Below are 14,468 nucleotides of genomic sequence, written 5' to 3'. Positions count from 1 at the left end.
TGTGCAAACCTGGTGGCCAACTACAAGAAACGTCTGACCTCTGTGATTGCCAACAAGGGTTTTGCCACCAAGTACTAAGTCATGTTTTGCAGAGGGGTCAAATACTTATTTCCCTCATTAATATGCAAATCAATTCATAACATTTTTTACATGCATTTTTCAGGATTTTTTTGTTGTTATTCTGTCTCTTACTGTTCAAATAAACCTACCATTCAAATTATAGACTGATCATGTCTTTGTCAGTGGGCAAACGTAGAAAATCAGCAGGGGATCAAATACTTTTTTCCCTCACTGTACAGTGCCTTCAGAAAGTATTCACAGCCCTTGACTTTCCAAATGTTGTTGTGTTACAGCCTGAATTTAAACTGGATTAAATTGAGATATTGTGTCACTGGCCTACACACAATACCCCATAATGTCAAAGTGGAGTTATAATTTAAAACGAAAAGCTGAAATGTCTTGATTCAATAAGTATTCAACCCCTTTGTTATGGCAAGCCTAAATAAGTTCAGGAGTAAAAATGTGCTTAACAATTTGCATGAACTCACTCTGTGTGCAATAACAGTGCTTAACATGATTTTTGAATGAGTACCTAATTTATGTACCCCACACATAGAATTATCTGTAAGGTCCCTCAGTCGAGCAGTGAATTTCAAACACAGATTCAACCCCAAAGACCAGGGAGGTTTTCCAATGCATCGCATTGAATCTTTTACAAATGTTAGAATTTTTCTTCCACTGACATTACAGAGCATTTTGTGTAGATCGTTGACAAAACATGACAATTAAATCCATTTTAATCCCACTTTGTAACACAACAGAATGTGGAAAAAGTCAAGGGGTGTGAATACTTTCTGAAGGCACTGTAAATAAAAATTAAGATCCCAGAGCTACAATCTTAGAAAAAAAGGTGATATCTAGAACCTAAAAGTTTTTTTCTCGGATGTCCCCATAGGAGAACCCCTTTGAAGAACCCTTTTTGGTTCCAGGTAGAACCCTTTTCCCACTGGGAACACACTGGTTGAATCAACGTTGTTTCCACGTAATTTCAATGAAATAGCATTGAACCAACATGGAATAGATGTTTAATTGACGTCTGTGCCAAGTGGGTTGGTTCCAGGTAGAACCCTTTTGGGTTCCGTGTAGAATCCTTTCCACAGAGGGTTTTACATGGAACCCAAAAGCATTCTACTTGGAACCAAAAATTGTTCTCCTATGGGGACAGCCAAAGAACCCTTTTGGAACCCTTATTTCTAAGAGTGTATCAAACCAAAGTACTGTCCCTGCGGTAACACTTCACTCAATGCTGAAAGGTACAGTATAATGCAATATGATCCAGTTACAATGCATTATAAGACTTGTCATTAGCATGCCTGAAACTGTGCTCTATATGAGTTTGACTATGAAAACATGTATTGTTTTACAGATATGCCCTCTAAGACGGCCACGGGCACCATAGCCATCCAGGTCCAGGACTCCAACGACCACTGCCCCATGCTGACCACTACCTATGAGAGAGTGTGCTCGGGCAAACGTACAGTCAACGCCACTGCATTCGACGAGGACATCTCGCCCAATGGAGCTCCGTTCACCTTCACCGTGGTGGCTGAGGGGACACGTGGCAACTGGGAAATAGAACACATCAATGGTAAGAACAGTACAGGAAAATGTACAGTGCTTTCAGAAAGTATTCATACCCCTAGACTTTTTCCACATTTTGTGGTGTTACAGCCTGAATTTAAAATGGATTAAATTGAGATTTTTTTGTCACTGGCCTACACATAATACCCAATAATATCAAAGTGGAATTAGGTTTTTTGAAATGTGTACAAATTCATTAAAAATGAAAAGCTGAAATGTATTGAGTCAATAAGTAATCAACCCATTTGTTATGGCAAGCCTAAATAAGTTCAGGAGTGAATATGTGTTTAATAAGTGACATAATAAGTTGCATGGACTCACTCTGTGTGCAATAATAGTGTTTAACATGATTGTTGAATTACTATCTCATCTCTGCACCCCACATATACAATTAACTGTAAGGTCCCTCAGTCAAGCAGTGAATTTCAAACACAGATTCAACCACAAAGACCAGGGAGGTTTTCCAATGCTTCGCAAAGAAGGGCACCTATTGGTAGATGGGTAAAACAAAGCAGACATTGAATATCCCTTTGAGCATGGTGAAGTTATTAATTACACTTTGGATGGTGTATCAATACACCCAGTCACTATAAAGATACCGGTGTCCTTCCTTACAAAGAGGAAGGAAACCGCTCAGGGATTTCACCATGAGGCTAATGGTGACTTTGAAACATTTACAGAGTTTAATGGCTGTGATAGAAGAAAACTGAGGATGGATCAACAACATTGTAGTTACTTCACAATACTAACCTAATTGACAGAGTGAAAAGAAGGAAGCTTGTACAGAATATATATTCCAAAACATGCATCCTGTTTCAACAAGGCACTAAAGTAATACTGCAAAAAAAATGTGGCATAGCAATTGACTTTTTGTCCTGAATACAAAGTTTTATGTTTGGGGCAAATCCAATTCAACATATTACTGAGTACCACTCTCCATATTTTCAAGCATAGTGTTGGCTGCATCATGTTATGGGTATGCTTGTAATCGTTAAGGACTGGTGAGTTTTTCAGGATAAAAAATAAACAGAATGGAGCTAAGCACAGGCAAAATCCTAGAGGAAAATCTGCTTCAGTCTGCTTTCCACCAGACACTGGGAGATGAATTCACCTTTCAGCAGGACAATAACCTAAAACACAAGGCCAAATCTACATTGGAGTTGCTTACCAAGAAGACAGTGAATGTTCCTGAGTGGCCGAGTTACAGTTTTGACTTCAATCTGCTTGAAAATCTATGGCAAGACTTGAAAATGGTTTTCTAGCAATTATCAACAACCAGTGGTGTAAAGTACTTAAGTAAAAATACTTTTAAGTACTACTTAACTAGTTTTTTTTAGTATCTGTACTTTACTATTTATATATTTGACAACTTTTTGTTTTACTTCACTACATTCCTAAAGAAAATAATGTACTTTTTACTCCAGACATTTTCCCTGACACCCAAAAGTACTCGTTACATTTTGAATGCTTAGCAGCACAGGAAAATGGTCCAATTCACATACTTATCAAGAGAACATCCCTGGTCATCTCTACTGCCCCTGATCTGGCGGACTCACTGAACACAAATTCTTTATTTGTAAATGATGTCTGAGTGTTGGAGTGTGCCCCTGGCTATCCATAAATACATTTAAAAAATAAAATTGTGCCGTCTTTTTGGCTTAATATAAGGAATACGATTTTAATACTTAAGTATATTTTAGCAATTACATTTACTTTGATGCTTAAGTATATTTCAAACCAAATACTTTTAGACTTTTACTCAAGTAGTATTTTACTAGGTGACTTTCACTTTTACTTCAGTCATTTTCTATTAAGGTATCTTTACTTTTACTCAGTAATGACAATTTAGTACTTTTTCCACCACTGTCAACAACCAATTTGACAGAGCTTGAAGAATTTTGAAAATAATATTGGGCAAATAATATTACCCAGAAAGTCTCACAGCGGTAATCGCTGCCAAAGGTGATTCTAACATGTATTGACTCAGGGGTGTGAATACTTATGTAAATGAGATATTTCTGTATTTCATTTAAATACATTTTAAAAACATTCTAAAAACATGTTTTCACTTTGTCATTATGGGGTATTGTGTGTAGATTGGTGAGAGAAAAACATTATTTAATCCATTTTGAATTCAGGCTGTAACACAACAAAATGTGGAATAAGTCAAGGGTATGAATAATTTCTGAAGGCACTGTATATACTGTCCATTGTCTAACTGTTTATCACTAGGAAGAGGAAGTAGACAATGCTGTTCTCTGTCCCCTTAACTGTTTGCACTAGCACTCAAACCCCTCACCCAAAAAATGATATTAAAATAAATTACATAAAAGTAAGAGGTTACCAACATAAATTAAGTTGATATGCACTGTAATGATGCAGTGAGTCAAAACATTTCATCCATATTCATGGAGATGTTTCACAGTAAAGTATCTCTCTCTCCATCCCTCCCTATCCTAGGCACGACGGCTGTCTTGCGATCTATTGAGGCGTTGTGGCCGGGTGAGTATGAGGTGATCGTGGCGGTAGCAGATGAGCAGGGCCTGTCCTGCCTAGAGCCACAGGTGTTCAAGGTGGAGGTATGTACCTGTTCAGAGGGGAAAGACTGTGGCTCCAGGGCTATCAGTTTACTCCAGAAGACCACCTCCGCCAAAATTGGTACCCCCGCCATTGGACTGCTCATCATAGCCAGCTGTGTTCTGCTATGTGAGTTGGGCTATGCTAAAGACACTCATATTTCATATTGCACACACACACACACACACACACAAACACACACAGTGAAGTCAAGTCATGCCTCACAAGTTTATTAGGAACACACGTCAGTTCAGATAGACACTCACACACGTGCGCACACACACATTTATACTCACCCTGATGTGTGTCTCCTTGTCTCTGTGTTTGCAGTGGTGCCTCTGCTGCTGCTGTTATGTCAGTGTAGGGGAGGAGCCTTCGCTGACCAGTTCACTGACCTGCCGTTCAATGCCAAGGAATACCTCATATCCTACCACACTGAGGGAAAGGGAAAGGATAAGGTGAGGCCTTATTCAAGTTCCCATATTGACATTGTAACTATTTTGTCAGTTTATATGTCTGTTATGAGACGTATAGCTATTATATGTAAAATCTTCACAATTACAAACATCAACATACTGTATGTTACTGTCACGATCGAGGTAAGGAGTAGACCAAGGCGCAGCGTGATGAACGAACATACTTTAATTAGTTAAAGTGTAAACACAATACAAAACAAGAAACGACTCGTGAAGTCCACGGTATCAATGACCGAACACGGAACAAAAACCCACAAACACAAAGGGAAAACAGACAGTTTAAATATGGCTCCCAATCAGAGACAACCAGCCAACAGCTGACACTCGTTGCCTCTGATTGGGAGTCACTCAGGCAAACATAGAAATCAACAAACTAGAACCCCCAACATAGAAATAAACACATAGAATAAACACACCCTGGCTCAACAAATAGAGTCCCAGAGCCAGGGTGTGACAGTACCCCCCCCTAAAGGCGCGGACTGCGACCGCGCTCAATAAGAGCAAAACAGGGGAGGGCTGGGTGGGCATACCTCCTCGGCGGCGGTTCTGGCTCCGGCCTTGCCCACCACCCTCCAACAAACCCCCCATAGCGCCCCTGGTCCGGTCTGGCCCCGCTGGCTGGAGCTGGACTGGACGTAGCAGGAGCGGTTAGCTTCAACTCCGTAGTGGAGCCGTTGACCGGTACCTGGTTAGGCACCGGTGACCCAGGCACGGGTTGTGCCGGACAGACGACGCGCACCCCTGGCTTGGTGCGTGAGGCAGGAAAGGACCGGACCTGGCTGATGATGCGCACCCCTGGCTTGGTGCGTGGAGCCGGAACGGGCCTCACCGGACTGACGACTCGCACCCCTGGCTTGGTGCGAGTGGCAGGAACGGGCTGGACCAGGCTGACGACTCGCACCCCTGGCTTGGTGCGAGTAGCAGGAACGGGCTGGACCAGGCTGACGACTCGCACCCCTGGCTTGGTGCGAGTAGCAGGAACGGGCTGGACCAGGCTGACGACTCGCACCCCTGGCTTGGTGCGAGTGGCAGGAACGGGCTGGACCAGGCTGGCGACGCGCACCGTAGACTTGGTGCGAGTGGCAGGAACAGGCCGGGCCGGGCTGGCGACGCGCACCGTAGACTTGGTGCGAGTGGCAGGAACAGGCCGGGCCGGGCTGGCGACGCGCACCGTAGGCTTGGTGCGTGGAGCAGGGACAGGCCGGACTGGGCTGGCGACGCACACCGTAGGCTTGGTGCGTGGAGCAGGGACAGGCCGGACTGGGCTGGCGACGCACACCGTAGGCTTGGTGCGTGGAGCAGGGACAGGCCGGACTGGGCTGGCGACGCACACCGTAGGCTTGGTGCGTGGAGCAGGGACAGGCCGGACTGGGCTGGCGACGCGCACCGTATACTTGGTGCGTAGAGCAGGGACAGGCCGGACTGGGCTGGCGACGCACACCGTAGGCTTGGTGCGTAGAGCAGGGACAGGCCGGGCTGGGCTGGCGACGCACACCGTAGGCTTGGTGCGTGGAGCAGGGACAGGCCGGACTGGGCTGGCGACGCACACCGTAGGCTTGGTGCGTGGAGCAGGGACAGGCCGAACCGGGCTGGCGACGCACACCGTAGGCTTGGTGCGTGGAGCAGGGACAGGCCGAACCGGGCTGTGGAGACGGATAGGAGACCTGGAGTGAAGAGCGGCCACAACCCGTCCTGGCTGAATGCCTACCCTCACACACTCTGTGTGAGGCATCCGCACAGGACGTACAGGGCGGTGTATCCGTAACCTGGTGGCCTTCTGGATCCGCCCCTTTTCTGCCTCCGTCAGCCCCGTCGTCCATGCCGTGTGCCCCCCCCTAAAAATTTTCTGGGGTTGCCTCTCGACCGTCCGACGACGACCCTGATCACGCCGTTGCTCCTCTCTCCGTCGCCTCTCCACTGTCTCACTCCATGGACGGCGATCCATCCCGGCCAGGATTTCCTCCCAAGTCCAGGACCCTTTACCGTCCAATATCTCCTCCCATGTCCAGGCTGCCTGCTCCTCTCTACGGCGCGCCTCCACCGTCTCTTCTCCCGGCGCTTCCTCCCATGTCCAGCCCAAGAGCTGCCCCTGGACACGCTGCTTGGTCGTTGCATGGTGGGTTTTTCTGTCACGATCGAGGTAAGGAGTAGACCAAGGCGCAGCGTGATGAACGAACATACTTTAATTAGTTAAAGTGTAAACACAATACAAAACAAGAAACGACTCGTGAAGTCCACGGTATCAATGACCGAACACGGAACAAAAACCCACAAACACAAAGGGAAAACAGACAGTTTAAATATGGCTCCCAATCAGAGACAACCAGCCAACAGCTGACACTCGTTGCCTCTGATTGGGAGTCACTCAGGCAAACATAGAAATCAACAAACTAGAACCCCCAACATAGAAATAAACACATAGAATAAACACACCCTGGCTCAACAAATAGAGTCCCAGAGCCAGGGTGTGACAGTTACATACATTTTTCATGCTTTTACGTTAATACACTACATACGTCGAAGATCTCATTACGAAATCATGGGCATTCATATGGAGTTGGTCCCCCTTTTGCTGCTATAACAGCCTCCACTCTTCTGGGAAGGCTTTCCACTAGATGTTGGAACATTGCTGAGTGGACTTGCTTCCATTCAGCCACGAGCATTAGTGAGGTCGGGCATTTCTGTATGGACCTCGCTTTGTGCACGGGGGCATTGTCATGCTGAAACAGGAAAGGGCCTTCCCCAAACTGTTGCCACAAAGTTGGAAGTACAGAATCGTCTAGAATGTACAGTAATTGTATGCTGTGGCATTAAGATTCCCCTTCACTGGAGCTAAGGGGCCTAGCCCAAACCATGAAAAAACAGCCCCAGACCATTATTCCTCCTCCACCAAACTTTACAGTTGGCACATTCTCCTGACATCCGCCAAACCCAGATTCAATGGCAGTGAGCTTTACACCACTCCAGCTGACACCTGCCATTGTGCATGGTGATCTTATGCTTGTGTGCGGCTGCTCGGCCATGGAAACCCATTTCATGAAGCTACCAACGAACAGTTATTGTGCTGACGTTGCTTCCAGAGGCAGTTTGGAACTCGGTAGTGAGTGTTACAACTGAGGACAGACTATTTTTTTTACACGCTACGCACTTCAGCACTCAGCGGTCCCGTTCTGTGAGCTTGTGTGGCCTACCACTTCGCGGCTGAGACGTTTTTGTTCCTAGACGTTTCCACTTCACAATAACAGAACTTACAGTTGACCGGGGCAGCTCTAGCAGGGCAGAAATGTGACGAACTGACTTTTTGGAAAGGTGGCATCCTATGACGAGCTCTTCAGTACGGGCCATTCTACTGCCAATGCTTGTCTATGGAGATTTCATGGTTGTGTGCTTGATTTAATACACCTGTCAGCAACGGGTGTGGCTGAAATAGCCGAATCCTCTAATTTGAAGGGGTGTCCACATACATTTGTACGTAAAATAGGTTATTTTAAGATTGTGTTGCATTCCCATGGTTATTCGAGATGTATCAACATGTCTGTTTGATTGTCTATTTGTTCTTTGTTTTTTGTGTAGGAGATGCCCCTACTCAGTGTTCCTACAACTGGAACTGATGGAAGGGCTGCACTAGGAACACTAGGATCAGAATCAATTCAGGCAGCAAACATCGCCACAAAATCCTCACGTAATACTACAAACACTATACGCCAGACCAGTGGGGTCTCCAGTGAGGACATGCATACACTGCGTCGGGAGCAGAGCCACAGGCCTATGGGCATGGAGATGGGATACACCTATGGACTCCAGAATTGTGGAAGCTTTGAGGCTAGTATGGGGCTGGGAAGCAACACAATGCTTTCCAGATATGCCACACATACCTCACATGTCAAACAAGACATCTATGAGGACATAGCACTCCCATGTGATTTCCTGGATGACTACTACTCACAGGTAAATGGGACAATACTGTATTTCAATAATGCGGAAACTTTTTAAAATGTCTTATATGACCACATTTGATTTAGGTCCCGAACATATACAACATTAGGTCTCGAGCATATACAATGTACAATCTAAGTTCTGATCACAAAAGGCATTCGCTATGTCACAAATGAGTCTCTCTTATTCCCTCATGCAGAAAGTGGCATGTGCATCTCAAAACCCTCCACTGAAAGACAGTATGTTGGTGTATGACTATGAGGGTCAGGGCTCTCCTGTGGGCTCGGTGGGCTGCTGCAGCCTCCTGGAATCTGACAATGACCTCCAGTTCCTCAATGACCTGGGGCTAAAGTTCAAGACCCTGGCTGACATCTGCTCTCCTCCAAAACCTCAACCCAAACCTCAACCCAAACCCAGAATGGTGGAGCGCATCGTCGAGCCAAAACTCCCTGAAATCAAAAGAGAGAGCATCATCACCACCAGCAATGTTAACATCACCAAATCTTCCGTTAGCAATGTCAATATAAACCAATCGTCCACCAGCACCAGCAGAGTCAATATCTCCCAACCACCTCCCACCAGTCCCTCTGCCACTGGGGTTAGTAACTTCTCTAACGTTAGTCAGTCCGCCACTTTCCCACCCCCCCCTACCCAGACGATTCTGCTGCAACAGCAGCCTATGTACTACACCACCATGCAGCCTTTGATGCAGCCCATGATGCAGCCCACGATGCAGCCCATACAGTATGTACTGGCTGATGGCAGCTCTGCCACCAACCTAAAGCGTATGGTAGTGCTCAACGGGCCCCCTGGGTCTGGAAGCATGGGAAGCCTGGGAGGCCTTGTCATCCAAGGCAACAGGGTCATATCAGAGACCTCCACTTGCCCTATCAGTCCCAGTAGCCCAGGAAGCCCCACCATGCTGGCGCTGGGTAGTCCCGGAAGCCCCGGGTGGATCCAAGGCTCCCTACGCAGGGGTGGCCTGGGAGGCCTGTCTGTAGTGGGGCACAGCCCTGATGGTAACTATGTTTACATGGAAAGGCAGGTTAATGTAAGTGGAGAGCCCCAGGTGTGGTCTGGGGTCCCAGGTGTACCTTCTCAGGGCAGTTTGCCCAGGGGTGCGTTCCTGGTGAAGGAGGCTGCTCCCCCTCAGGGGGTTGTAGGCCTGGCAGCCCAGGGTGTGGGTGGGGGTGGTGGAAGTGTGTATGGTGTTATGCCAGGACACACCTTTACAAGGGTGAGGCAGGTTGGGGGTGGGCCTATTGGGGTTGGGCCGGTTGGAATGGGGCCTGGGGGGGTAGGGCATTTAGTTATAGGATCACAGGGAGTCCCAATGTGGGTGCCACAGAGCCCCCCAGGGGGTCGCCCTGGACAGAGGGAGGGGGCAGCGCCAACAGGTGAATCTCAACCGACTCCAGTTACTGTTGAAATACCAGAGTCAGTTGAGTCAGTGGCAGAGATTGAGAGGAAACTGGTGTTTGAGGGCCATGGTGAACCAGGTGAGCAAATAGAGGAGGAGGAGGAGGAGGAGGAGGAGGAGGAGGAAATGGAGGATGACGAGGAAGAGGAGGAGGAGGAGGAAGAGGACGAGGAGGAGGAGGAGGAGGAAGAGGAGGAGGAAATGGAGGAGGACGAGGAAGAGGAGGAGGAAGAGGACGAGGAGGAGGAAGAGGAGCCTTTACAACAGACAACAGAAACAGCTGTGACTGAGGTTACTGAGGAAGAACCCGTAACTTTAGCGTTAGCCTCAGAGCCATCAACAGAACCGGTTGAGCCATCTGAGTCACTGGAACACAAACTAACAGACAAACCCACTGAGTCAAGCCATCCAACAGAGGAAGATGCATCAACTCAATTAAATAAAGTCTCTGGAGCTCTTGATGAAGAAGGCCTAGTTGACTCTGAGGACCAGCTGTCCGATGAGGATGTGTCCATGGTAGTCGAGGCCGAATCAGACATTATAGATTTAGTTGGTACAGATCAGCCAGCCGAGGAAGAAGACATTATAGATCTAGTTGGTACAGATCAGCCAGCCGAGGAAGAAGACATTATAGATCTAGTTGGTACAGATCAGCCAGCCGAGGAAGAATCAACAGAACAGATTCCGGAGGAGGAAGTGGTTTCAGAATCGCAGGAAGTTGAGCTAACGTTGGATCCAGTCACTAACGGTCAACTAGAGAAGGGTATTACTGAGACAGAAGAGATGATGGTATTAGAAGCACAGCAAGATCAGGTCACAGTTGATGACGTCACTGATAGCCAAGAGGAGGGTACATCTGAGGAGGAAGTGATGTCACAACTTCAGTTAGATGAGCTCATAGTAGATAGCCTCACAGATAACCAGAAAGAGGAGGGGAAAGCACCTGAGGAAGTTTTCTTAAAATCAGAATTGCTCATAGCAGCTTACAGTGCACTTGATGGCCAAGAAGAAGAGGGTAGTCCTGAGGAGGAATTGGTGTCAGAGTTGCAGCAGAATCAGACAATATCACATAGTGTCACTGATGTCCAGGAGGAGGGAAGTCAGGGAGATGAGGAGGCAGCGCTGAGTGTTCAGATAGGAGAGGTGGAGGGAGAGATGGAGGAAGAGGTGGAAGGAGAGATAGAGGGAGAGGTGGAGGAAGAGGTGGAGAAAGAGGTGGAAGGAGAGGTGGAGGGAGAGGTGGAGGAAGAGGTGGAAGAGGGGGAGGGAGAGGTAGAGAGAGAGGTGGAGAGAGAGGTGGATGGAGAGGCGGAGGGAGAGGTGGAGAGAGAGGTGGAAGGAGAGGTGGAGGGAGAGGTGGAAGAGGTGGAGGGAGAGGTGGAGGAAGAGGTGGAAGGAGAGATAGAAGGAGAGGTGGAGGAAGAGGTGGAGAAAGAAGTGGAGGGAGAGGTGGAGGGAGAGGTGGAGGAACAGATGGAGAGAGAGGTGGAGGAAGAGGAGGAGGGAGAGGTGGAGGGAGAGGTGGAGAGAGAGGTGGAGGGAGAGGTGGAGGGAGAGGTGGAAGGAGAGTAGAGGAGGGGAGAGTGGTGGAGGGAGAGGTGGAGGAAGAGGTGGAGAAAGAGGTGGAAGGAGAGGTGGAGGGAGAGGTGGAGGGAGAGGTGGAGGAAGAGGTGGAAGGAGAGATAGAGGGAGAGGTGGAGGAAGAGGTGGAGAAAGAGGTGGAAGGAGAGGTGGAGGGAGAGGTGGAGGAAGAGGTGGAAGAGGTGAAGGGAGAGGCGAAGGGAGAGGTGGAGAGAGAGGTGGAAGGAGAGGTGGAGGGAGAGGTGGAGGAAGAGGTGGAAGGAGAGGGAGAGGTGGAGCAAGAGGTGGAGAGAGAGGTGGAGGGAGAGGCGGAGGGAGAGGTGGAGAGAGAGGTGGAAGGAGAGGTGGAGGGAGAGGTGGAAGAGGTGGAGGGAGAGGTGGAGGAAGAGGTGGAAGGAGAGGAAGAGGTGGAGAAAGAGGTGGAAGGAGAGGTGGAGGGAGAGGTGGAGGAAGAGGTGGAGGAAGAGGCGGAGGAGAGTCTGGTCACCTCTCGCCAAATCGCTGAAGGCAAAACACTAAGAGTAGAAGTAGATGATAGTGAGAATGTAGCAGGAGAGGAGGTGGAGTCTGCTGTTGAGACAGTTGAGGAAGTGGAGGCTAGTGCTGACCAACAGACAGAGTCCACAGTAGCTACAGAAGAGGTTGAGTTCCCTAGCAAAGAACTGGCCGAGGAGCTAGAGGTGACCCCTTCAACACCAGAGGCTGCAGGTGAGGTTGCTGTTGAGGCAAGTGAGGCTATAAGTGCAGTGGCAGGTGCAGCAGTGGATGAGACAGTAGTGGAGGCTGCGGGTGAGACAGCAGGTGAGGCATCAGGTGAGGCCGCAGGGGCGGCTGGTAGGACAGAACAGGCCCCAAAGCCATTGGCTTCATCTTTCCGTAACAAATTCAGGATGGGCTCCAAGAAAGAATCTACTCCCAAGAGTCCAAAGAGTCCCACAGCAAAGTGCAAGCAACAGTGAGAGCTCTTTGCACTCACAGTCATGTGGAGAGAATGAGTTTTTTTGTATATATCTGTCTTTCTGTTAATAGGTTTTTGTTGATTGGTTTTGCTTCACAGGTTTATGTTTGTCAGTCATTGGTTTCTCAATCATGGATGATCTTTTATGTAAGTATGTTTGGTCTTTCAGTTTGTGTGGCTCTGGTCAAAAGTAGTGCACTGTATAGGGAGCCATTTGAGACACAAACTGTCTTAGGTCTGTGGTTCTCATAGGTGTCATAAAATATAATCTGTTATGATTCCCCTTGGGGCACTGAGAAAATCACAAACTCCCTATACAGTGCACTACTTTTGACCAGAGCCACACAAACTGAAAGACCAAACATACTTACATAAAAGATCATCCATGATTGAGCCCATCCAGACCTGCAGAGCGACTTCACACATTCACCACAAAACTCTCATCTCACTCTAACCATGAGTCAGAAAAATTGCACATGCACCTGTTAGCACAGACTGTCATGTTTTACATGCAATTACTCTGATCAACTCTTTTAATACCTTTTAATACCATTATACATCACACCGTCTCTTCTACAGTCTGTTTCTCCTTTTTTCCTACATACAGTAAGGGAAAAAAGTATTTGATCCCCTGCTGATTTTGTATGTTTGCCCACTGACAAAGACATGATCAGTCTATAATTTTAATGGTAAGTTTATTTGAACAGTGAGAGACAGAATAACAACAAAAAACCCAGAAAAATGTCAGAAATGTTATAAATTGATTTGCATTTTAATGAGGGAAATAATTATTTGACCCCTCTGCAAAACATGACTTAGTACTTGGTGGCAAAACCCTTGTTGGCGATCACAGAGGTCAGACGTTTCTTGTAGTTGGCCACCAGGTTTGCACACATCTCTGGAGGGATTTTGTCCCGCTCCTCTTTGCAGAACTTCTCCAAGTCATTAAGGTTTCGAGCCTGATGTTTGGCAACTCGAACCTTCAGCTCCCTCCACAGATTTTCTATGGGATTAAGGTCTGGAGACTGGCTAGGCCACTCCAGGACCTTAATGTGCTTCTTCTTGAGCCACTCCTTTATTGCCTTGGCCGTGTGTTTTGGGTCATTGTCATGCTGGAATACCCATCCACCACCCATTTTCAATGCCCTGGCTGAGGGAAGGAGGTTCTCACCCAAGATTTGACGGTACATGGCGCCGTCCATCGTCCCTTTGATGCGGTGAAGTTGTCCTGTCCCCTTAGCAGAAAAACACCCCCAAAGCATAATGTTTCCACCTCCATGTTTGACGGTGGGGATGGTGTTCTTGGGGCCATAGGCAGCATTCCTCCTCCTCCAAACACGGCGAGTTGAGGTGATGCCAAAGAGCTCGATTTTCGTCTCATCTGACCACAACACTTTCACCCAGTTCTCCTCTGAATCATTCAGATGTTCATTGGCAAACTTCAGACGGGCCTGTATATATGCTTTCTTGAGCAGGGGGACCTTGCGGGCGCTGCAGGATTTCAGTCCTTCACGGCGTAGTGTGTTACCAATTGTTTTGTTGGTGACTATGGTCCCAGCTGCCTTGAGATCATTGACAAGATCCTCCCGTGTAGTTCTGGGCTGATTCCTCACCGTTCTCATGATCATTGCAACTCCACGAGGTGAGATCTTGCATGGAGCCCCAGGCCGAGGGAGATTGACAGCTCTTTTGTGTTTCTTCCATTTGCGAATAATCGCACCAACTGTTGTCACCTTCTCACCAAGCTGCTTGGCGATGGTCTTGTAACCCATTCCAGCCTTGTGTAGGTCTACAATCTTGTCCCTGACATCCTTGGAGAGCTCTTTGGTCTTGGCCATGGTGGAGAGTTTGGAATCTGATTGATTGATTGCTTCTGTGG

At 47.7% G+C, this 14,468-nt stretch overlaps 2 protein-coding genes across 2 annotated transcripts in view; both read left to right on the top strand.

The window, feature by feature from the left end:
* Positions 1–4,460, top strand: part of si:ch73-74h11.1 (desmoglein-2) — a 34,176-nt gene extending 29,716 nt beyond the window's left edge. Inside the window, exons 11-12 of the mRNA XM_045205814.1 lie at positions 1,427–1,648; positions 4,102–4,460. Coding sequence (XP_045061749.1) covers positions 1,427–1,648; positions 4,102–4,454 — 575 coding nt within the window. The 3' untranslated portion in view covers positions 4,455–4,460. The remainder of the gene's footprint in view (positions 1–1,426; positions 1,649–4,101) is intronic.
* On the top strand, positions 4,460–12,590 carry LOC121532962. The gene is made up of 5 exons (XM_045205813.1): positions 4,460–4,676; positions 8,268–8,642; positions 8,830–9,808; positions 10,067–10,129; positions 12,139–12,590. Exons 2-5 carry the CDS (start codon positions 8,271–8,273, stop codon positions 12,588–12,590), a joined length of 1,866 nt encoding a protein of 621 aa, XP_045061748.1. The 5' UTR covers positions 4,460–4,676; positions 8,268–8,270.
* Positions 12,591–14,468: the final 1,878 nt, after the last annotated feature.

Source organism: Coregonus clupeaformis, chromosome 20, assembly GCF_020615455.1.
Source record: "Coregonus clupeaformis isolate EN_2021a chromosome 20, ASM2061545v1, whole genome shotgun sequence".
Classification (NCBI taxonomy): domain Eukaryota; kingdom Metazoa; phylum Chordata; class Actinopteri; order Salmoniformes; family Salmonidae; genus Coregonus; species Coregonus clupeaformis.
This window is presented reverse-complemented; position numbering and strand designations above follow the sequence as displayed.